Source organism: Drosophila simulans, chromosome 3L (assembly GCF_016746395.2).
Source record: "Drosophila simulans strain w501 chromosome 3L, Prin_Dsim_3.1, whole genome shotgun sequence".
Classification (NCBI taxonomy): domain Eukaryota; kingdom Metazoa; phylum Arthropoda; class Insecta; order Diptera; family Drosophilidae; genus Drosophila; species Drosophila simulans.
This window is the reverse complement of record NC_052522.2, coordinates 132,373-153,175: the sequence shown is the minus strand read 5'-3', so window position 1 is coordinate 153,175 and position 20,803 is coordinate 132,373. Positions and strand designations below refer to the sequence as shown.

Below are 20,803 nucleotides of genomic sequence, written 5' to 3'. Positions count from 1 at the left end.
CTTATTACCCAATCATTTTGTGCCAATTCTAATAACCAAACAAACCAAAATAAAAACAAATTTGAGCGTAATTTTGTTACTTTGAAATGTTTTTGTATTTTTCTTTAATATTTCCTGTTAATGATACGTTCCTTTCGCTGGATTATCTTTTTTTGTTGCGACCAATGTATTTTACTCGTAATATATTTTTTATTTTTACATGCTTCTTTTTTTTGACATTCTTGTTCTGGTACTCATATATAGATAATATATAATTTGTTTAAATATTTATTTTACAGATTTCTCTCACTATCAGTGGCTCTCCGCTCTATGACATCGTTTAATAAATCGTAATTTTCGTTTAATTTAATTAATTGTATACTTATGTGTGTTGTTGCATATTGCGTTAATTTTAATTTACTTAGGTTAGCGAAAATAATTTACTTAAATGTAACAAAAAATTAAATTATGTTTAGATGTATATCGACCAACGGCGATATGTATGTACAAAATGTATTTTTTGCTTTCTTTCAACATCGATTCCTTACTCTACGCCTCTGCTCATCACTTAATTGCTGTATCTTAAATGTAAATATGGGAGGGGATGGGCGCGTTCTAGTAGTAATAGTGGTAGCAACTTAGACGTTTACAACATTTAACTAATTTGTTTCAAGAAACTTTGCAGTCTGTCTTACATCTATTACATATTTCTTTGTATAAGACTTGCTTTACACACTCAATTGGAGTCAGTTGGAGAGGCAACGACCGCCATATCTTGACAATCTTCTCACGACTGTTGAGTTTTTAGTGGTAGCCCTTACAAAAAAAAAATATAATTTAAAATTCGTTCTTTTATTAGGGTAGCTCAAGTCTTATACATTTCTTTATAGGGCAAATAGGTAAACGAAAAGCATAATGAGAATGATAAATAGTGATAATTAGCGTTAAACTGTATATTAGAATTACCTAGAAAGTTGAGCGTGAAGCTGAAAAAACACCGATTTTTATTTATGTGGCATCGATGGTTTTCCGTCTTATTCCCATCTCCTTCCCCACGTCTTAGGGTCTTTTTGCCGTGTGCATATAGCTCACATAGTTCTTTACATAGTTACACTGTTTACAAAATTTACATTAACATATATGTGATCTTGCCACGATAACAGAAACAAAAATCCTTTTCTCCGACGTACATACACATATTTCCAGACAATTTTCTAGTATTTCACAATTTAAATACGACTTTTAGTTTGCTTCACGAAATTACTTTTAATTTAAACCTACAATGCCACCTTGCATCCGTGTGTAATTCATTTCAATTGTGACTAACTACGCGCTAAATACGAATATATTTGTATTTATGTATGCTGTATATAAATATTTAATTTAAATTTTAAATTGAATTTACTTAGTCGTTATAGATGTATTTTACTTTAGTTTATTCTAGTGTTATAATTTTTGCCCTAAGCAAAATATAAATCGAAAAACAGAAATTGGGTTCTAATTAGCACTAGAGACATGATCGTTATTTTCCCATCGCTTACTTTTACTTCTAAGCTTACTTCTATTTCCGCCCTCTTCTACGCCATCGCTTCGTTTGCACTAAATTTCAACTAAATTATTTCACATTGCTACAAATAGGACTACGTTTACTTGGACGCCGTCTTCTTGCTCGGTGACGTCCCCGTTCTGGTGCTACCCAACGTCCGGTTGTCGGACGCCGTCGAAGCTTGAGGAGCGTTTACTGGTGAACTGCGTCTCACCGTGGGCGAATTGCTTGAGGAGGCGGCGAATGAATTTGAGATGACAGCCAGGCTATTACTGCTGCCGCTGGAGCAAGACACTGCAGACGTGGAGGAGGGATCTCCGTAGGTCAACTTGCGCATGCTCTCAATGGCTTCCGACCAGTGGATAGCATAGCCTTCGGGATCATCCAGGTAATAGGTTCGATTTGGCTGCAATGAAACCAAAAGAGTAAAATTAGTTGAGCGGAACGCTAATTTTAACCCCATTCACCAGACAAGTTTGAGTTTTTATCTGCCTTGCGTGTGCAGTTTTCAATGCCGCATTTAATTTGTTTTCATAGCCAACACGTGCCCGGGACATAAACTGACGCTCAAATTGCTTTTCAGTGGGCGTGCGACAGGCTACAAACAAGCTGTGATGTCATCGGTTCAACAAACTTATGCTTTCTCGGTTTTCCGAGTTGCGCCTCGTGCATCCTTAACCCACCATAGGTAAGCAAACACTTACCGTATGGACAAAAAATATTTTGAAGTTTTTGTACTCCGCTCGCAGATCTGGGCTCCACGGAATTTCGCCTTTTTTTATCATTTGCACGGGATCGATATAGATGAGTCTCGGTCCCGTGGTCAGCAGGAGCATTCGCTTGCGGGCAAACAGACCCTTGCGCTTGTTGACAAACCCCTTCTTGAGGATCACTTCGCCGTCAGCAAAAACGTGCCACTTGTCAGTCTTTTGTTGCTCGAGACGCTGCAGCTTCTCGGCATCGTTCAGGTCGAAAGAGTCTGAAGAAAAACAAAACATTTATTAGCCGACGTCTTTGTCTGGGGCACCACGTGGTCACTTACTCTTTGCGGTCGATCGCTTGACGGGCATGGCCACGCTGCTGCCAACGCCGTATTCTGCACTAAGCAGTCGCGATATCTGCCGTTCGTCAAGGCCAGGCTCCAAGTCCCCGGGCACAGTATAGCTGGACCTGAAGTCCTCATCCTGACTTACGCCCGGTAAGTAGGGGTAGATAGGGGGAGGGGTTTGTTGACGAAGCGTCTGCCAGTCGATGCCGGCGAAGAACGGGTGCGCCCGAATGGTTTCGTAATATCCAAACTCGTCCTGAGCACCCAGGCGGTCTCGCGGATCGACACGGAGCAGCTTACGCACCAGGTCCTCGGCGTCCTTATCAAAGCCTTGCGGGAAGTCCACGGCGCAGTCAAGGATCTCTTTAAAAATGACATAATCGTTGCTGCCACGGAATGGCGGTAAGCCGGCGATCATCTGGTAAACTATACATCCCAGTGCCCACAGGTCCGCCGCCGGAGTTATAGGTCCGTTTTGGAGCACTTCCGGTGAAACGTATTGGGCAGTGCCCACAAAGCTTGCCTTTCGGTGACGGTTGTAACGCCTTTGACGATGGCGCGGGGAGTCCATTTCTTCCTGCTGCTGTTCGTCGTCGCCGTCGTCCAACTCCTCTGAGTCGCGATCGTATAAGTCTTCGTCTTCGTTGTCCGGGCGGTCGCTGTCTTCGTCGTCTTCATCGGAGTGGCTGCGCCGTTGCTCCGAACAGTGCTCCGTGGCCAGAGCCCTTTCGTGAGCCGTCATCACCTTGGCGGACCCGAAGTCGGCGATCAGCGTGTGCATGTCCTCGTCGAGCAGAATGTTCTCGGGCTTGAGGTCGCGGTGCACTACATTGCGGCGGTGCATGTGCTCACAGGCCAGCAGAAGCTCGGCGGCGTAGTGGCGCGTGCAGGCCACGTCGAAGCTGCCCACGCGGTTGATGTATGGCAACATGTCTCCCTTTCGTGCGTACGTCATCACAAAGTAAAGGGAACGTTGGTCCTGGAAGGTGCACGATAGGTTTACGAAGCCGGGAACGTTGGTCATCTGGTGCATCACCTCGCGTTCACGCTTGATGTAGTCCTGCTTTCGTTCGCGCAGTATCAGCCGCTTCTCGCATACTTTAACTGCAAGGAGAAGATCGAAAGACGATAAGGTTAGATTGGAGTTAATAATATGGTATCTACAAGTGTACATCGAATTACATACACATGTAAATGTAGAATTAATGTTCCTGGAATCTAGTATCCACAATATTTTTACTCAGTGCAGGCAACTATCGGAAAGTCAGAGTTGGCAGGCAACCCACATTTTGCTGGCGGAAACCGCTCTTGGCAACAGCAATGGCGCATAGACATATGCAAGTGATTAAATAATTTAATTTAAAAATGCGATATATGTATGTATAAGCACACAAAGTGTACGCGTGAGAATAATAAAACAGCACACAAACCAGCTAGCACACTTTGTTTTTTTTGTTTTTTTTTTTTTGGAAAACAGGCGATCAAATTTTCACAGTCTGATGGACTTCCCCCTAAATTTTTGTGGTCCAATCAGACATTTCTTGGGACCCTTTTGTGACCTGTTGAAATAGAGAGGTTTCAATGGGGAGAGACTTCTATTAGGAAGGAAAGATGGAGAAACAAAAAAGAGACGAGAGGCGAATTTTGATGACAGAACTCAGATCAAATTGTTTAATTAACAGCGAGACAAATGAAAGCGAGCGCCCTTAGAGAAACTTGTTTTTGACTTCCGCCCCTTTTCCGCTTTCAGGTCCCCAGAAAAAGACAGCAAGCACAGAACTTACGAACGAGATGAGAACGCAGAGCTAAAATAAATTTAAAACTGGTTATTGAACTGGAATTCGCGAAAAGAGAGAGAGGGGGAGAGAGAGATAGTAAGAGAGGGAGAGTTAGTAAGAGAGAGACGGAGAGTGGGAGATCAGAAGGGGCAAGAGGAACTACACAGTGCGGCTGTATGAAACGGTGTTTCAAACTTGCATCCCACTCCCGCGCGGGGTTAACGGTTATTATGATTGTGAGAGAGTTTTGACCGCTTATCAGTAGTTTCCCTTTTGTTTCTGTTCGCCCTTATTTTGTTTTCCTTTGGCTGACAATCGCAACGGAAAATCACTAATCTGTTGAAAATAATGCTAAAAACAATAAATTTGCCCAACCATATCTGCCAACTTTTCATACTTCTCATTATAAGTCTATTAGCCAAAATAAATTCCAAGATAAATTTGTATTTATTTTTGCAGGTCCCTCTATCAAGATTAAAACAAAACAGTCTGCCAACTATTTGCGGCGAAAGAGGGTGAACAGAAAAGAGAAAAATCAACTAGAATACGAAATGAAAACGGAATCCTGTCTTTAAAACATCGGGGCGATAAGTCGTCGGTCGAGTAGCAACAAAATAAACACAAAGAGGAAAAACAAAATACAGCAATTAAAAGATTAACAAAGCACAGCGGTAGCAACAACAATCAATAATCGAGAAATCAAAAAGAACAGAACGAAAATGCTTTTTTACGCATTTTAAATTTCCCAAGCGATAGAGCAGCACAAATAGGTGCGTAAAAACAGAATTGACCTTCAGAAATTTGTTGCGCAGCAAAATGTAAAAAAATGATTATCATTCCGATCCTATGCAATAAAAACTTTACCTATTTCACATTCCCGTTATTTTTTCCGAATGTTTGCGCATGCTTGGCCTTTTTCTTCACCTTAATTAAAAAAAGTCACATTATTAATTCACTTGGCGGCTCTACTCTGATATTCTTGGTGCTTTTTTCCCGATTTTGGTTAGGTTTAATGACCTCCTGATAATCTTAGCCTTGAACTTGCTGCCGTTCTCCGTTTCTCTTTTCCGCTGCCGTGCAGCATGTGCAACAACAACACAAACATCACCGAAAGTAAACACATAAGTAAAAACCCAACAAACAGCTGCAGAGCAGTAAAAAAAACGGTCCAATTCGCCGTCTAAGCATAAATATTTGCCCGAAGCTTGCTCTTGAGGTTTTAGAGTTGCCACCTCGGTTTTCCCGCTAAATCAGAAGTATGTTTTTTAACATTTAACCATCATCCTCCTCTTCGCTCCATGTTTTGGGTTTTTGATCACAGTGCCAAATTTTCTACTGCCTCATTTTCGGCATAACGCGAATACACATATAGCACAAAAATCGTATCATGGGCTGGTTAATCAAGTCACAAATAAAATGCAGAAATACAAAAACTGGCGAACGGAGCAAAAAACAATGAAAACACCAAGACTGCAACTTGTTGCTGCACGGAATGCAATCCAACGAGTTTTAGAATGGCAGAGCGAGATAGAGCTACACAGATTGACCACACCGACCATAAAGCTAGTGTGAACGCATCGATAAAGCAGTGCTGCGCGTGAGCAGGACACGAATACATATTCTATAAATAAATCAAAATAAAGATTGAGCAACCTTCTTGTGGTTGCAAGTTGTTTTTGCTGCTGGAAGACAACATCTAAAATCCGGCTTTCCAAAGGACGGAACACGAGTTTGACCTTTATCATTCTGTTTCGGCAACGATCGTAGATATAAATCCTTTTCTTTTTGCCAATTTCTCCCATACCCAGCCACTTCAGCTTTATTCGCAATCAGCTAGCACGGTGACGTAGCATGCGGAGGCTCAACTTCTGTAGTCCTTAAAAAGGAAAAGTGGGTGAACCAAGAATATACAAAATTGACACAACAATAGAGACGACAAATAGACAGCGTTAAACAGGATTAAGAGGACACTCGATAGTCGGAGCTTAGAGCCTGCAAATTCGGTTGTCCCTTGCTTTGGTGATGTATGATTGGGCCACTACTCTCTATTCTTAAGGAACTTACCTATAGTTAGCATAATATTCTTGTCATTCCCTAAGTGCACCTCACTGATCGAAATTGTAAAACTCCCCTGTCGCGTTTTAATTTAGCAGCTTTCACAATAATCCGGGTGTGGAGTTTTCGAGTTGACTTTTTATGTGTGCTCGTGCATATTTTTGTATTATTATTATTGTTATTATTGCTTCTCTCGCTCCAGCCTGACAAAAGTGAATTGCCCCTTTAGAGTTGCGGCATTACTTTATATTCATACATACATATAAATATGCATACATGCATATACCTATTGTTGTAAGGATTTGTCGATATACCGACGAGAGACAACAAGAAGCGTGTGTGTGGGTGTGCAATAAAAAAAGGAAGTGCGGAGGGGATGTATGCCTTCCTTGCGCTATTTAATTTTGGCCCTAAAGCGTCGGGCGGACCAACGGCCCACCAAATGTCCTTGGCACGTGCAGGATACACCTAACCACACAGACCCCTTTACCTTCTACCGACAACGGCAGATGTCGCAACCATATAAAAAAGAAAGAAAAGGCAAGGTGTAAAACATAATATTATTAATAAGCCTGATAGTAAGCTGGAAAGGATTCCGCCGACAGCAGTTAAGTCATGGGTTGAATGACCCAGTTCTCCGATCCAATATCTCATTACGGAGCCAAAACAGAACCCCCTAGGCAGCCAAGCAAGCAACTATTTCAGTTGAATACCCCCGTCCTCAGCCAGCTGCGGCTGCGCAGCACCAGCTGCTGTCCAAAAATAAACGTGTAATTAAAAATAACATCGTGGAGCGAGCACAAAGGTGACTGCTAAGAAAGTACCAGACAGCAACCCCCAATAAAGAATATGGAGTCTTGGAGATGGAAAACTTGATGGTAAATCCGAACGTTGCCCGATATGGCGGCAGGCAAACGGGTTCGGGGAAAGGATTGCGCGTGCGAGTTTAATGGTCAAAAAACAGAGGCGGAGAAAGTAGAGTGAGTACTTTGAAAATGTTTATATGTATATGTATATCCGACTAGCAGACCAGTATTTTGCAAGTTCTCAGCTTTCCCGACTAAAACTGGCTTATATAACTGTACATGGCTGCATGGTAAGTGCAATGAAAAATAACTTTTATAATGCTTGGCATATTAGCGAAACTCAGGAAACCAACAGCTGGTGCTGACTCTCTCTCTCCGCCTCTCCTTATCCCTTGCTCGAATAAGGATTATCTGCACAAGCACGCATTGTTAAAACAATCTTCCATCGCAAGAATCTAAAAATTCGAAATTCAGGTAAGCGAGCGGAAAATAAAGAAACCCCGAAGAATGTGGAATATGTTGTTGCCAAAGATGGTGAAATACATACATACACACATAGCTGCGCAGGAAATGTGAAAAGCCTAAACCGAATTTCGTATGGCGTCAAATAGACGCCGTTGTCGTCATTGAACAGGGAAAACAACAACAATGACGCCGGTAAAGTGCGTAGGCAAGAAAGAGATGGGCGCATGAAAACGAAAACTGCTGCGTTCATCGTGAATCTGCTTGCGTGTTCATTTATGTATGTTCGTGTGAGTTCTCGTGCGTGGGAGGCGTCTGCACTAGTGTGTGCTGTGATGTGAACGTGGATGGGGGAAAATTGTTGCTGACTTGAAACCCATTAGGTTGAGGGCAACTACACACAAACCTGTCGAAATACGAACATTGACCTTTAAACAAGCGCCGACTCTGCTCCCGATTGCACAAACATAGTTTGCCAATATTTGCTCGTATTTAATGCACCAGCTGCATCGGATTCAATGTCAAAAGTATGAATAATATGTTTATTAATTTAACGGAGCGAACGCCTTGGGAAAACTGTTTACGACTTGTGTGAGTGCGCTTCCTATTTTTAAACAAATAGACTTTGTTATTATTGCCTTTCTCTTTACATGCAATTAAAGCAACCAGAGCAGCAATAACAGCTTTAGGCAGGGTTATCGAATTGTTAGGGTTAGGGGTAGGGGTGGGTGAGAGGAGAGAGAGAGAGAGAGCAAGAAAGAGATCCTCACTTTAACAAAAGAAATTCCAGTTATTTAGTTTTACCAAATTCCCCCAAAGTCTCCGCCCCTCTCTGCAAATGCGTTCTGATGACCACGTGCCGTTGTGCTCCTTCTCAGCTCCCATTGCTCGCATGCTAGTTTGTGTGCGTCATTGTGTTTGCATTTGCATTTATGCAACACGTGCCTCCCTCCTCTTGTGACTGTATTGATTTGCTGCTGGCGAGGCAAAAATATTCTGCCACTCACGGCGTACACGCCCACTGAAAAGCACAGGAACAACTGAAAATCTTTAAGCAAATTGGCTTAGCACAAATAAACACAAGGTGGAAAAATATGTCAGCATAAATACACACTCGTGGTGTGTGGCAATGTATAGCCTCTTAAAACAATGGCTCTAGAAATCTAGAATAACACCTAAAAGCTGCTTTCCAGCTCGTTTTCAGCCTGGTTTATTTACCGTTAATTTAAATTGCATTATAAAATGGGAAACGGCTAAACAGCTGATGGTGCGCGCGTGTCCGACGCCAGATAGTCGCCAACGTCAGCTTTTGCTTTAATCGATAAAAAAGCAAAACAAAAGCAAGAAGCTACAGAACGACATTCGGCTTATCACTCTGATAACAGCCCGGGTCGTTTTCGAGCAAGTTTGATAGACGGACTGATGAAATTACCAATAACAAAAGGGTCACGTGCGCGTCCGCCAAATGTATTCCTAATTTTGTGCCCGGCAGGTAGGAAATGCTGTTTGAAAGCAGGGAGCGTAAGAAATCATATGCCCATTTTAACCAGTTTGAATATGACATAATCGTGCAAACAGTCCCAAGGGAAGACGCACCATCTCGGTCGAAGACGCAGCGCCCCGTGCGTGTATTAAAAAATTATTAAAAATAAGCGATGTAGGCGAATGTTGGCAAGCCAAGCAGGTGACAGACTAAGCGGAGTGGCAACAAAAGCGTCGCGTCTACATTGCGACCGCATTCTCGCGCTGGCGCCAAGCAGAGGCCATACAAATGCCGTTGAAATGCCGTGGGCGGCCGTCGGTCGAGTGGCACACTGCTCGAAATGATGTGCCGACTTACTAACTAGTAATCGGACCCACTGAAAACTAAAAAGTACTTACTTGCATACTCGCGGCGAGAGTGTATGTCCACGGCCAGATAAACTACGCTATAGCTGCCCTCGCCTATGTAACGACCGAAAATGAAATCATTCGGAGACCTCCTGGGCGCAGGATTCTGTAGCTGTTGCTGCTGCTGCGGTTGCTCCTGCTGCTGCGGTTGTTGTTGCTGCTGCTGCGGCTGTTGTTGCTGTTGCTGCGTCTGGTAGCCCTGCTGATGCTGCTGCCGCAACATGTCCAATATCTCCGTCTGCTGTCTTATGTCATTCTGGTACTGCTGCAGACTGCAGTTGTGCAACATTCTGCAATGCGGTGTCGTGGCCACCGACGAACTGTTGCTAGCAACCGCTGCCGCCAAAGGCGACGTATGGCCTGCCAGAGAAAAGCAGAGATTGTATTAGCGTCGCAGCAAAAACATGTTGCCAACGGGCAATGGGTAGTGTTTTAAGAACAACTTGAAACACACTCTATTTTCGTTACTCTGTCACTGTGACCGAAACGGTAATATCTTGAGTAACTCAGAATTAAGCTTACCGTTTGTCAGATACTTGCTGCTGCCGTAGCGACTGTTGTTGTTGTTTTCAGTGGCCGATACCGCTCCGCAGCCGCATACGTTTTGCTGGTGGTGCAGCCGCGACGCCGCTTCGACGACCACGGCCAAGTCTTTTAGGTTGATATCTCTGAAATTCGACTCGCCCAAGGACACTGTTGCTGATGCTTTTTCCTTGGCCATAGCCGGCATTGTTGCCGCTGTCGCCGAAGTTGCTGTGGTGGTAGCAATGTTGAAGTGCTGCTGATGCTCGGTGCCGTTACTGCTGCAGTTACTGCCGCAATCCGATGCTACCGAGATTACGGCTGCCGCTGCTATTCCGCTGGCGCCGCTGCCTGGCAATGGGAGCTGCTGCTGTGTACCGTTAATCTGGAAAAATATATGCAAAGTATTTGCGATTAAAACAATGTTTAACTTAAAATAGTATACAATTGGCTTCATTTTCTTGTTTCGATTAAATGTTTGGATATTTTGCTCAGTTTACTGATTGAATTATAAATGGTCGTAAATCCCACTGAAACTCACTAACTTTTCATGTTTTTCCAGAATTAAACAAGAAATTGGACATGCTGTAAATTAATTTTCTGCTGAACAGCCGCAAAGCCTTGAAGTCGATGCTCCAAAGCGGAACTCAAGAACAGGTCCACAAAAGGCAGAACGACGACAGTCGGCCCAATGGTCCGCCATTGACGTCAAGTTCATTGCCGTGTTGTTTTTGGTCTGCGTTTTACTTTGTGTGACTTTGATTTTGGCGGGTTCAAGGACTTGGAGCATAAAAATATAATAAGTTCATTGCCACCTGTTTACATTTCTATTAGAAGTTTATGCTGCTGGACTTTGGCTTTGTTTTCGTTCGCTTCTCGTTTATTGGTTCGTTTGTGTTTCTTTGTTCGCCAGTTTACCATAAGCGAAAACAATCTGTGGCGTGATTTCTTAAGGAATTAAAAGCACGAGGGAAGCCTTTAGCTTCTAAATCAGCACCCACAGACTAAAGTGATGACCACATAAATAAATCACGTGTGCGCAACTATAGCGTACAGTTTTTACCACATCATTCTTCAAAAGCCCAACTCAGATAAGAAAGAAATCAGTTTCAGCCCAGATTATTAATTATGCAACCACACCATAAACTCAGGCACACAAACTCGGAATGTGAATAAAAATCAAAAAACCATAAAAACAAGGTGAGCAAATGCGTCAATGAAAGTTTCAGCTGGTGGCTAATTTTAGAGCAACAACGAGCCAAAGATTAAGATACGAATGGAACTAGGCTTTGGTATTGGGGATTTGGGCCCTGACATGGGAACCCAGACGAACAAAACACAAAAAAAAAAAGAAGCTTCATTTCGAACCAATCCTATCGATTTTAAAAATGATCTTTTCGTCTGGGAAGGCCCCAAGGGGCCCCGTCCCTAAAACAGGTGTATTATCTACGGCCAACAAGAAGCCCTCAATAGTAATCGTTGTCATGAGTGGTCCGATGTGCGTCACTCGGATTGGAATGCGGTTGGTTTACTTTTCATACACGCAGCTCTCGCAACAATATTGGAAATCAGAAATCAGCTGTCTCTTTTCTTTCTATGTTAAAACATGACCTCAACAGCGCGCTGTGATACACCCACTAGTCAATCCTAACAAAATAAACATACAATTTTCAAATATCTGAACTGTGCCGCTTTAACTTATTAAATGCAAAAAAAGAAACATTTGAAAAAAGTTGCCAACCCACTTTTTTGAGATTTTTGGCGTCTGCGACGCTAATTATGACGACGATCTGCGTCAGCGGCTGAAACTAGTCAACCAATTGGTGAATGGCACTGACAGCGATAACAAAACAGGAAATACCCAAAATACCGAATTGTATTGTTGTCCATTACATGGCTTTAACCAGATTTCCACCTCACCCAAAACCCGAAAAGCTTATTTGCATCGAAACGAGCATTGAAATGGCGATATGAAAGAGATATAAGTCCATAAAGATGCTGTGGAAAAATTTCGAAGAATCGAGAAAGTCTACCCAGAGTGGGCGTGTATTGGGGGGCAAGATATGCAGAAAAAAAAAAAAGAAAACTGAAGATCCGCTATATCACGTGGGGGATGCGAATTGGGATGGGGATGTCGGGGATATATGTAACCGATCTATAAACATAGAGCAGAGCAGCTCGACGTCTCGTTGTTGGCGTCGTCTGCGGCGTCTAGACAAAAATGACATTTAAATTAATCTATTTTATTGCCAGGCCAACGACGTTGGACGTTTTGCAGCCACCCAACCGATCCCCCTTCTGCACGCCCCTTTCTTGACACGTCCATGTTCAATTTATATTTATAAATAAGATTTTCGTCTACAGAATGCAGCCAATTGAAAGCAAAAAATGCAGCACAAAGAGGACGTTTGATTAGAAATAGCCAGAAAACGGTGGGAGGCGATGTCTATCTCAAGGTATGTGACCAAAGTTTATTACGAAAGAAACACCAAACGCTAAAATGTTTTTTGTTTTGACACATTGAAATTATAAAAATCATTTGCCTAGGCCACACAAAAAAGAAAAAAGGTTAAACTATCATTAGCGTTTTTTCTAGCTTGCCTACTAAATGGCAAACGAGCCTCTAAGACTAATTCAAGAACTATTGTATATAACAAAAATATTTTGTTGAAATGTGTATGTGCGTATACTTATTTGATTGCTATAATATCTTTATCGGTGCTTTTCAACAACTTTTGGTCGAAAAGTTTCTAATACTACTAGACAGCAGTGCGCAAGTTTTGGATGCGACAATACCGAGTTCCCTGGCATCACCAAGCATACAACTCACAGTAATACAAAATTCGCGAAATTTGTTTAGTCTTGTTTATCATTTATTTGTTTTTTACCCGACTCTTTTGTCTTTGTATTTTTAGCCAACGCCTTGCCGTGAATTTTTATTGGACAGACCACACAGATCGGACGATTATCGTTTTTAGAATGAAAGTTCTTCATATGTGATGACACAGTACCTGAATTAGGTTCATTTCAAAATTCTGGTCTAAAATTTAACGAGTAATTTTGAACTTGTGTTAATCTCGACTTTTTGCGATTACTTTGATGGAAAAAGCAAGGCCTGTTTTCATCTACATTGGATTTTCGCAGTATTTTTGTTTGTCCTCCAGCTTAGTTTAAAAAATTGCAGTACCAAATAGTAAAAATGTGCTTATGAATGAAAACGCACGAAGAGAGAGTGGGAGTGCGCTAAACAAGAATGCAAATGAAACGACTCTCGCACGCACACACTTACGTTTAGGTGCTGGGGCAGACGGGCGCTCTCTGTTTGTGTATGTTGTAATTTCGATTTGGGGTACAAATTCCAATGGGCACACGAATGAAGAAGAAGAGCCAGCCACCGCGTACACGCACACACTGTACAGAGCGCGCGTATTTTTTCGTCTCTGCGCGTGCCTTTGTATATGTATATGTGTGGTTTTAATTTTATTTAATTGTTAGCTTTGATTCTTAACATTCCTATTGTGCTTCCCTTGATTTGCACAATTATTAATCCGCCGCAGTATGTTTCTTGAAACAAATCACAAAAGTTCGCCAGAAACAACAATAATCAAGACAATAATTCCGACGCAGTAGGAAAATTTATAGGAAACGAGACGCTGTATGTGTCTGTTATTTTTTTATGCCCTCTTATTTTTCTAGGAACTGGCTCACACTTATACGTTGTACAACATTAATTTGACTAATGAAAACAATCGGTTAAATACTTTGAACACAACACGGAGAATACACTTATTTTTATTCCGATTTATATTTTATGTAATTTGTTTGGCCTTTTGTGGAGTATTATTTAATCGCACCACCACAGCACAACATCACACGAACTTGGGGCGTCGTGTATTTGCCTGTGTATGTATATCAATGCCAGCGCGCTGTGGGTGTGTGTGTGCGTAGTCGAACGCCGCGTGCACGAAGCGACTGGTTTGAAATCCAATAAGAAACTATGGTCGGACGAGACTTTGACTTCCAAGCATTTGGCTCGAGCAGCGAAACCGATGGGAGACGAGCGCCAGCCGAGAGAACGCTCTTCGGCGTTGCCGCCCCCGCCAAGCTAACCCTCGGCGCTCTCTCAGTTAAATGGGGCCAAAGCAGCGCAGTCGTGTCGCCGCTGGCGTCACAATTTTTTTTTACAAGGCGAACAAGTTGCGCGCCACTTTTGAGAGCGTAATTGTTGCACTGTAATTGTTTGCCAGTGACTTTTTATAAATAAACACGACGAGGCTAGGCGAAAACAAGTTTCAATCGAAATCCACACAACTACATAGGTCCAAAGAGAGCTCACGCTCTTTTTGTAAGAGAGAGAGAGAGAGCGAGAGAGGAGACGGCCGCATTCCTAACTGTAAACAAGCTAGAAGCGGAGACACTATAATAGTGGGAAAGAGACAAGGCGACAGGCTAAGAATGCGGCGCTGCTGGAAAAACTCGTTTTTCCCGCTGGAAAAGGAAAATGTGAACAAAAAAGAATTTGAGGAATTTTCGGACGAGAGAGAAAGAGAAGTGGTGTAAAAATAAACAAGAATCCGAACTCGATTACGAATACATACACAGGGCAACGAAGGAAGAGAATTGGAATAGCTGAAAAACAGAGCGGACAAAACAAAATGCTTGAAAAGCGAAGGGGCAACTCAAAGCGGAAAAGCTGATACGTAGTAAAACAAAGCAATGACGGCAACTTAAAATGTAAATAAATATATAAACGATGTATGTAAGCGGATGAGTGTGTGCAACAACAACATAATGACAACAAACCGAGCAACAAACATGCAAGTGAAAGGCGTTTGCGTTGTTTTCCCTCCACTACTCAAGTTATTTGCAAAATAAAAATGGCTAAAAGAAGACAAAGTCGGATGAGGAGAGAAAGAGAGGGGCACAATTTTACATTTGGCTGCTTGCAAGAGAAAATAAAATAAATAATTCATTTATTGGCTGCTGCTAATAGATAGAAATTAAAAGTGAAAAACCACAATAAATTGTTGTTTAGAAACCAGCTGGAAGCATTGTGTTTTTTGCTGTGAATGTTTGTTGTTTTTAAAGTAGCAAGCAACTCGCGAGGCAATGAACTGCAGTTGTTAAATAAATTTAGTCAACTCCTGCGGCTTCATGAAACTTTTTTTACGCATTTTATTTTCGTTGTCAGGGTGCCTAAAAAAATAATTATACACATCCACTGGCTATTTATATCAAGTAATATAAGTATCTGAAAATGTATTCATAATGAACTCCATCTAGATAGCTTTTAAAGTGGTTGTTATACAGACAGGCATTGAATTATCTTTTTTTATTGCCCACTTAGTGGGGAGTTTATGGCTTTGATCTTTAAATGTTATACCAGCATGGGTTTTCAATGGAAATTTTTTAGATGAAATGTAGGGAAATCCAACAAATATTTAAATTTATTAGCAACAAGAATTGCAAAAAGTAAAAATACCTATTTTGCTATATAGCTGCATAAACAACATTTTCATAAGTTAATCTATTTCATTAAATTATTTTGCAAGCAAAAATTTGTACAACCAATTAATTTTTTTCCAAAAATGTTATGTAATGTAACGATAAAGTTGATAGGAGGTATATTCTCGAAAGCATTACTTGTAGTTTGTAAAAAAGTGAAACAATTATTTAAAACGTATTGCACGCATTATCCCAAATCTATTCTTTAAACTTAAATTTGTAACACCTTAACAAGTTTAAATAGGCTTGCCTCATAAGATATACTGATTTAATCAAAATTTAAGTAAATATTTTTAAGTCATGCATCAGGGCCAAACACCACACCTTTTTAAAACACTATTTACCTTGATAGACTTTATTTTGCGCACAACGTAGTTGTTAATTTTGTTGGACCAGCTTTTACATTTCATGATATTTTTCGCGTTCTCCACCGTTCTCGGGAAGGATGAAGAGGCAAAGACAACGGTAAACGGAATGCTTTCGTCACTTGAAGTTGCTACACTCACTCATTTCAGTTTCATTTCTTTTCACTGGTTTTTGTAATAATTTGTTGTATTGGCTTCGCTTTGCGATATTTATTCACTTGAGTTTTCACCGCCCGGCGACAGTTGTAAAACCTTTGTGATTGCAAATTGTAATTATACGTATACACGAAAACTCGGGTCTTACTCGCTTTTCTGTTTGGCGCGATAAAAGGAAAATGGGCCGTTGTGGTTTTTCCAACAGGGCGTCAAGTTTGTATCCGTGATCACGACCGAACCCGTCAAATTTCCGATTCGAAATGAATCGAAAAGGCGAAACAAAAGGCAAGGAGAGCGCGCTAAGATGGGGAACGGCGGCAATGGGCCACAGTCACCGTGAGCGCGGAGAACTGGAAGAGAGAGAGAGAGTTATGGTGTGAAAAAGAGTGCGAAGTGTAAGAATTTTCATTTGAGTTTTAATCGACACACACTTGAATAATGGGAAAATTATGTGATTTCATTATGTTGGCTTTAAGTTTATATTTTTTATTCTTTTTTAAATAATAAGTTTTTAATGGGTTTTGTTTGTGTTTCTTTGATATTGGGTATATGTATATTGCATCTGTTGAAAACCGCTATTGTCACCATAATGTTTTATAGCTATTAAATTTGGGCATTTCTGGAACTTTCTTGAATTATTTGCAGGTCTTTTGATAAAAACGCAGCTATGCATATCGTATTCATTTCAGCGATTTGCAAGTCACGGTTCCGTTATTGCCGCGAGTGGGCAAGCAATTTGCGTTTTCTTTTACATTTCGAATGCGCCGCCCATTAATTATTTATTTATTAATGAGTACGTGACGCACTTGTTTTCATCCACGTATTTGTTGTTGCTGCAACGAATCTTGCTTCCATTTACATACATACATAATTCCATCGATATCTTTCAATAGGCAAAAACATCAGCCAAATGCTTTAATGCCACGCCCCCATCTATAAAATGAAATTGTGGACATCGTCGCCTGTCTTGAACTTCCAATGCAATTATGTATGTATGTGTACAAATGTGCATTTTCTGGAATTCAAACTATTCCCGCTCTCTTCGCGACAGATCGTTCGTTGATCCGCGCTCTGGGTTCCACATTAGCATAAATGTAAAGCCTTCCACACAAACGCGTTCCACAATTCATTCATATCGCCTGTTCCACAACTTTCCGGCGTTCCGTCACGTTCGCGCGCCTTTTCCACTCACCGTGAAAAAATTCACTTGCTGCTCCCGCTCCCGCTCTTATTCGCGTTTTTACGTTTTACTACGAAGCGAAAACAAAACAAAATTAAGGGGAAGCGGAAACTGCAGCGGCTTTGGCTTTGCTGACGTGGATGCCGACGCTTTCGTCATCAAGTTTTTCTCTCACTTGATTTTTTGATCTCTTTAAGAAATATTGTAAATATTAGTTCTGTTCCTGTTATTTTCAAGTTCTATTTTTGGTTGAGTTTGCATTTATGAACTATGGCTTATTTAAATTTCCTAGGTGAATTTGTTTAAAGTCTTATTTGTGTATTGCTGCGTGGTAAAGCAAAGTTTAAAACACATTTACACAACACAAACACATTAAACACATATAATATTCAATAACTTTATCAATTAGTTTTTGTGTTGATAAGCACTCTCTCAAACTGAATGGCGCTTAGGGTTAAATAGATCGATGAAAATTACAATATACTTTATCGGATGAACTTTGACTGCATATTTTAGAAGTGTACTTTCGGCCGCGAATTTTCTTCTTACCTATTATATTTTATATAATAATCAAATTCTATTTAACTTAACCCTTAGCGAGTTTGGTGGCTCAGTTAATATCGTTTTGATTTGGCCTCTGCTTTTAGTGGCTAATTTATTTCTGGCTTTCTGCTAAAAAATATTTAAAATTAGCATTTTTAATGAGCAGCAAGCGAGGATCGGCGAGACACACTGTCGCCTGAAAAATATTTTCAAAATCTCATTTGCATATATTTTCAGACAAACTCTTAGTATAAAAAGCTAATTTCACGAAATCCCAGCTGAAATCGTTTCATTTTTTGTTATGGATTTCCATTTTCATTAGCGACAAAACCCGATTTACTGAGATCTTAGCTTCAGGTTTTAGTCATCAGATCCGGTGGGCTGTGCACCAGTTTCTCGGTCTGGCCTCGTTTAATTGCTGGACTTCCCCTCGCTTGGAAGCTAAGCATGGCAGCCGAACCGGTTCGAAACCCTCGGAGCTCTCATTTAGTTGCCACTAGGCTTGCCCACTATTACACCCAGAGTTACACATCAATGGACCCGCCGATCCGTCCTCAATTTGTTTAATTTATTAGCAAATAGTGGTGTGGGCTACGGTTTTGTGATAGCGTGTTAGGGCAGGGCAATATGTCGTTTTAATCATCAAAATTGGCTGGGGAAATTTTTCTTTCTTGCCTTATGGAATACATTTTTTAAATGCTTGGGCCCAGCCAAGACCATTTTCTTCACTTGGCTTATCATTTCCACACCAAGCCACCATTTAACATCTGAAAATTTATGAAATTAAAAAGGGGAAATGAAGATCCAAAATGTCTTTACTTTGAATGTTCAGGGGGAATCTTTTGATTTCTGTTGTAATTAATTAATTAATTATTGCTATCTGTCAGAATGATAAGTGCCTAAGCGCACACCTAAGCACACTTTTTGAGATAAACGGCACGATAAATTAATAAAGTTCTGTTAGTTTCCCCTTTGAATTTTGATCAAATTCGATTATAAGTGAATGCGCATGTCGAACAGAAACAATTAAATTAAAAGCCATAATTTAATTAACACCCGTCCCCGACACAACAAACAAAGCAAAAATGAATAGGAGTGACGGAAAACAAATCAATGAGAGTTTCACAAATACTACACACTTTCCCCATGTTTCACCCGGTGTACATTGCGCAAACGCCGCGTGTGGCGCCAGGCGGCGTGAAAATAAAATTGGCGCCAATCGAATTCGCAATGGTCAATTAAAAATGAGCAGGAGCAATGAGACCTCCAACTTTATTTAAACGGTTTATTTAAAACTCTAAACGGTCGTTTTCTATATATTATTTTGGTTTCGTGGAAGAGAAGGGAAGGGCGCAGGCGGTCAGGAGGACAAACAGGTGACTGCAGCTAAAACAATGAATAATTTTCGGATGGCGCCTCGGTGGCGATTCTCGACTTTTCCGTTCCCACGTTCTCGATTCACGTGCAACACGACAAGTGCGCCTTACAGTAGTTCAGGCACTCTTCTTTCAACCCGGCTCGAGTGGCTATTTTATGGGGCGTGTGTCAGGGCCACTAGATGCCAGGTGAAAATGGCCAATTCTCCGAGAACGATCCAATGCACCTGGCTTTCGTCACAAAAGCTTCGCACAATAATGCCATTTGCATATGCATTAGTTTGGCGTTTACAGTTTGTTGGGAATACTTATCGCTGTAGCTTAGTTTAGCATTATTATTTTTAAGTACTCTCCCCATTTCAAAATGTCACTTACACTAGGCAAGTTATTATATTTATTTTGCATCTTTTAAGGGCATTGCCAGTTCGTAGTTTTCCCTTCGTAATTTTCTGTGTTTTTGTTCCGTCGGCCAAAGCGCAATTGATGATTACATGAATATGTTTTCCAATTGCGTCGCAGCAAAGAAAAGCAAAAAAAAAAAGAGAAAAAGGAGTGCAGTGGGTGGGCCTCTAGGTACATAAGGGGCAGACTTTTGTATTCCATTTTCTTATTTATTTGTGCGTGCTATGAAAAAAGGCGAGCAGAATATCTGGTACTAATATAATTTTGTATTATGTTATTATTGCGAATTTTTTGAATTTAAGCGACAGCAAAATTGTTGATTTTATTATTTTCAGAGGCCTTTATAACTTTTTGTGCGCGAACATTTTGCGACCCCTGTGCTTCTTCGGTGCACGGTATTGCATGGTGCAGCGCTATCGTTCAAGTTCAGCGCTAGCAAGAGCAATAGCAGAAGCGCAAAACAGCGGCGCCAATGCAGACTACATGCGACCTTTCTTTGTGGGTGCAAGTGGGCGTTGTCATGTGCTTTGTTGTTCTGGCTCTCACCTCTGTCCTTTCCGCCCAAGAATACTAGATACCCACTTACCTTTCGCATAGCCAGTGTCGCCTGTAGCAAGTGCGACCCGTACTAACCAGGTGACAACGTATCACGGCTTGAAAATTGGCATACACAGAACTTTGCTTTTATACTGGGTTTTGGTTTTTGATTCGTATATGGATTTGGTTTCGGTTTAGCTTTCAAGCTTTTGCGGCTGTTTCATATTCAAGTGTAGCGGCCGCTGACCGAAGACGACTGAGTTGCACTTGCCCTGCGGTCACCGCTTAAATAATGCAGCTGAATAGCTGAACCCAAAACCGAAACAAATCCGGAAGAAAGCTGGAAACGGGGAAGAGAATATGGAACTAAATGAAGACGTGTGAACTGGGGACCGGGACTTGGGAAAGCCACACACATACGTGGGCGGCTGACGAATGGATTCTGTTCCCGGCGGTCGAGAAGGTTCCTTATGCATACAGTCGTCGACCCAAGAGGTTGTTAAACATACATATAAACACATTACGGTGGGGGTGGACTGTCCTCGCTGATTTGATATAGAAATATATATATTGATATATAGAGTTAAAAACCTATCAATATGGAGCGTTTGTAATAAGCAATCAAAAGGTTATACTGGGTTATGGGTTCAACA

General features: G+C 41.2%; 1 protein-coding gene across 3 annotated transcripts; it reads right to left on the bottom strand.

The window, feature by feature from the left end:
• Positions 1-68: 68 nt before the first annotated feature.
• LOC6736193 (3-phosphoinositide-dependent protein kinase 1) lies at positions 69-20,405 on the bottom strand. Of its 3 annotated transcripts, XM_039293772.2 has the most exons (7): positions 20,200-20,405; positions 15,936-16,462; positions 10,087-10,471; positions 9,556-9,924; positions 2,568-3,677; positions 2,230-2,504; positions 69-1,931 (listed from the first exon to the last, which is right to left on the bottom strand). In XM_039293772.2, the coding sequence occupies exons 2-7, from the start codon at positions 15,999-16,001 to the stop codon at positions 1,626-1,628; spliced, it is 2,511 nt and encodes an 836-aa protein (XP_039149706.1). In that variant the 5' UTR covers positions 16,002-16,462; positions 20,200-20,405; the 3' UTR covers positions 69-1,625. The 3 variants fall into 3 exon arrangements, with proteins under 3 accessions (XP_039149706.1, XP_039149708.1, XP_039149707.1); XM_039293774.2 differs by lacking the exons at positions 15,936-16,462; positions 20,200-20,405 and adding an exon at positions 13,376-14,105; XM_039293773.2 differs by lacking the exons at positions 15,936-16,462; positions 20,200-20,405 and adding an exon at positions 13,098-13,235.
• Positions 20,406-20,803: the final 398 nt, after the last annotated feature.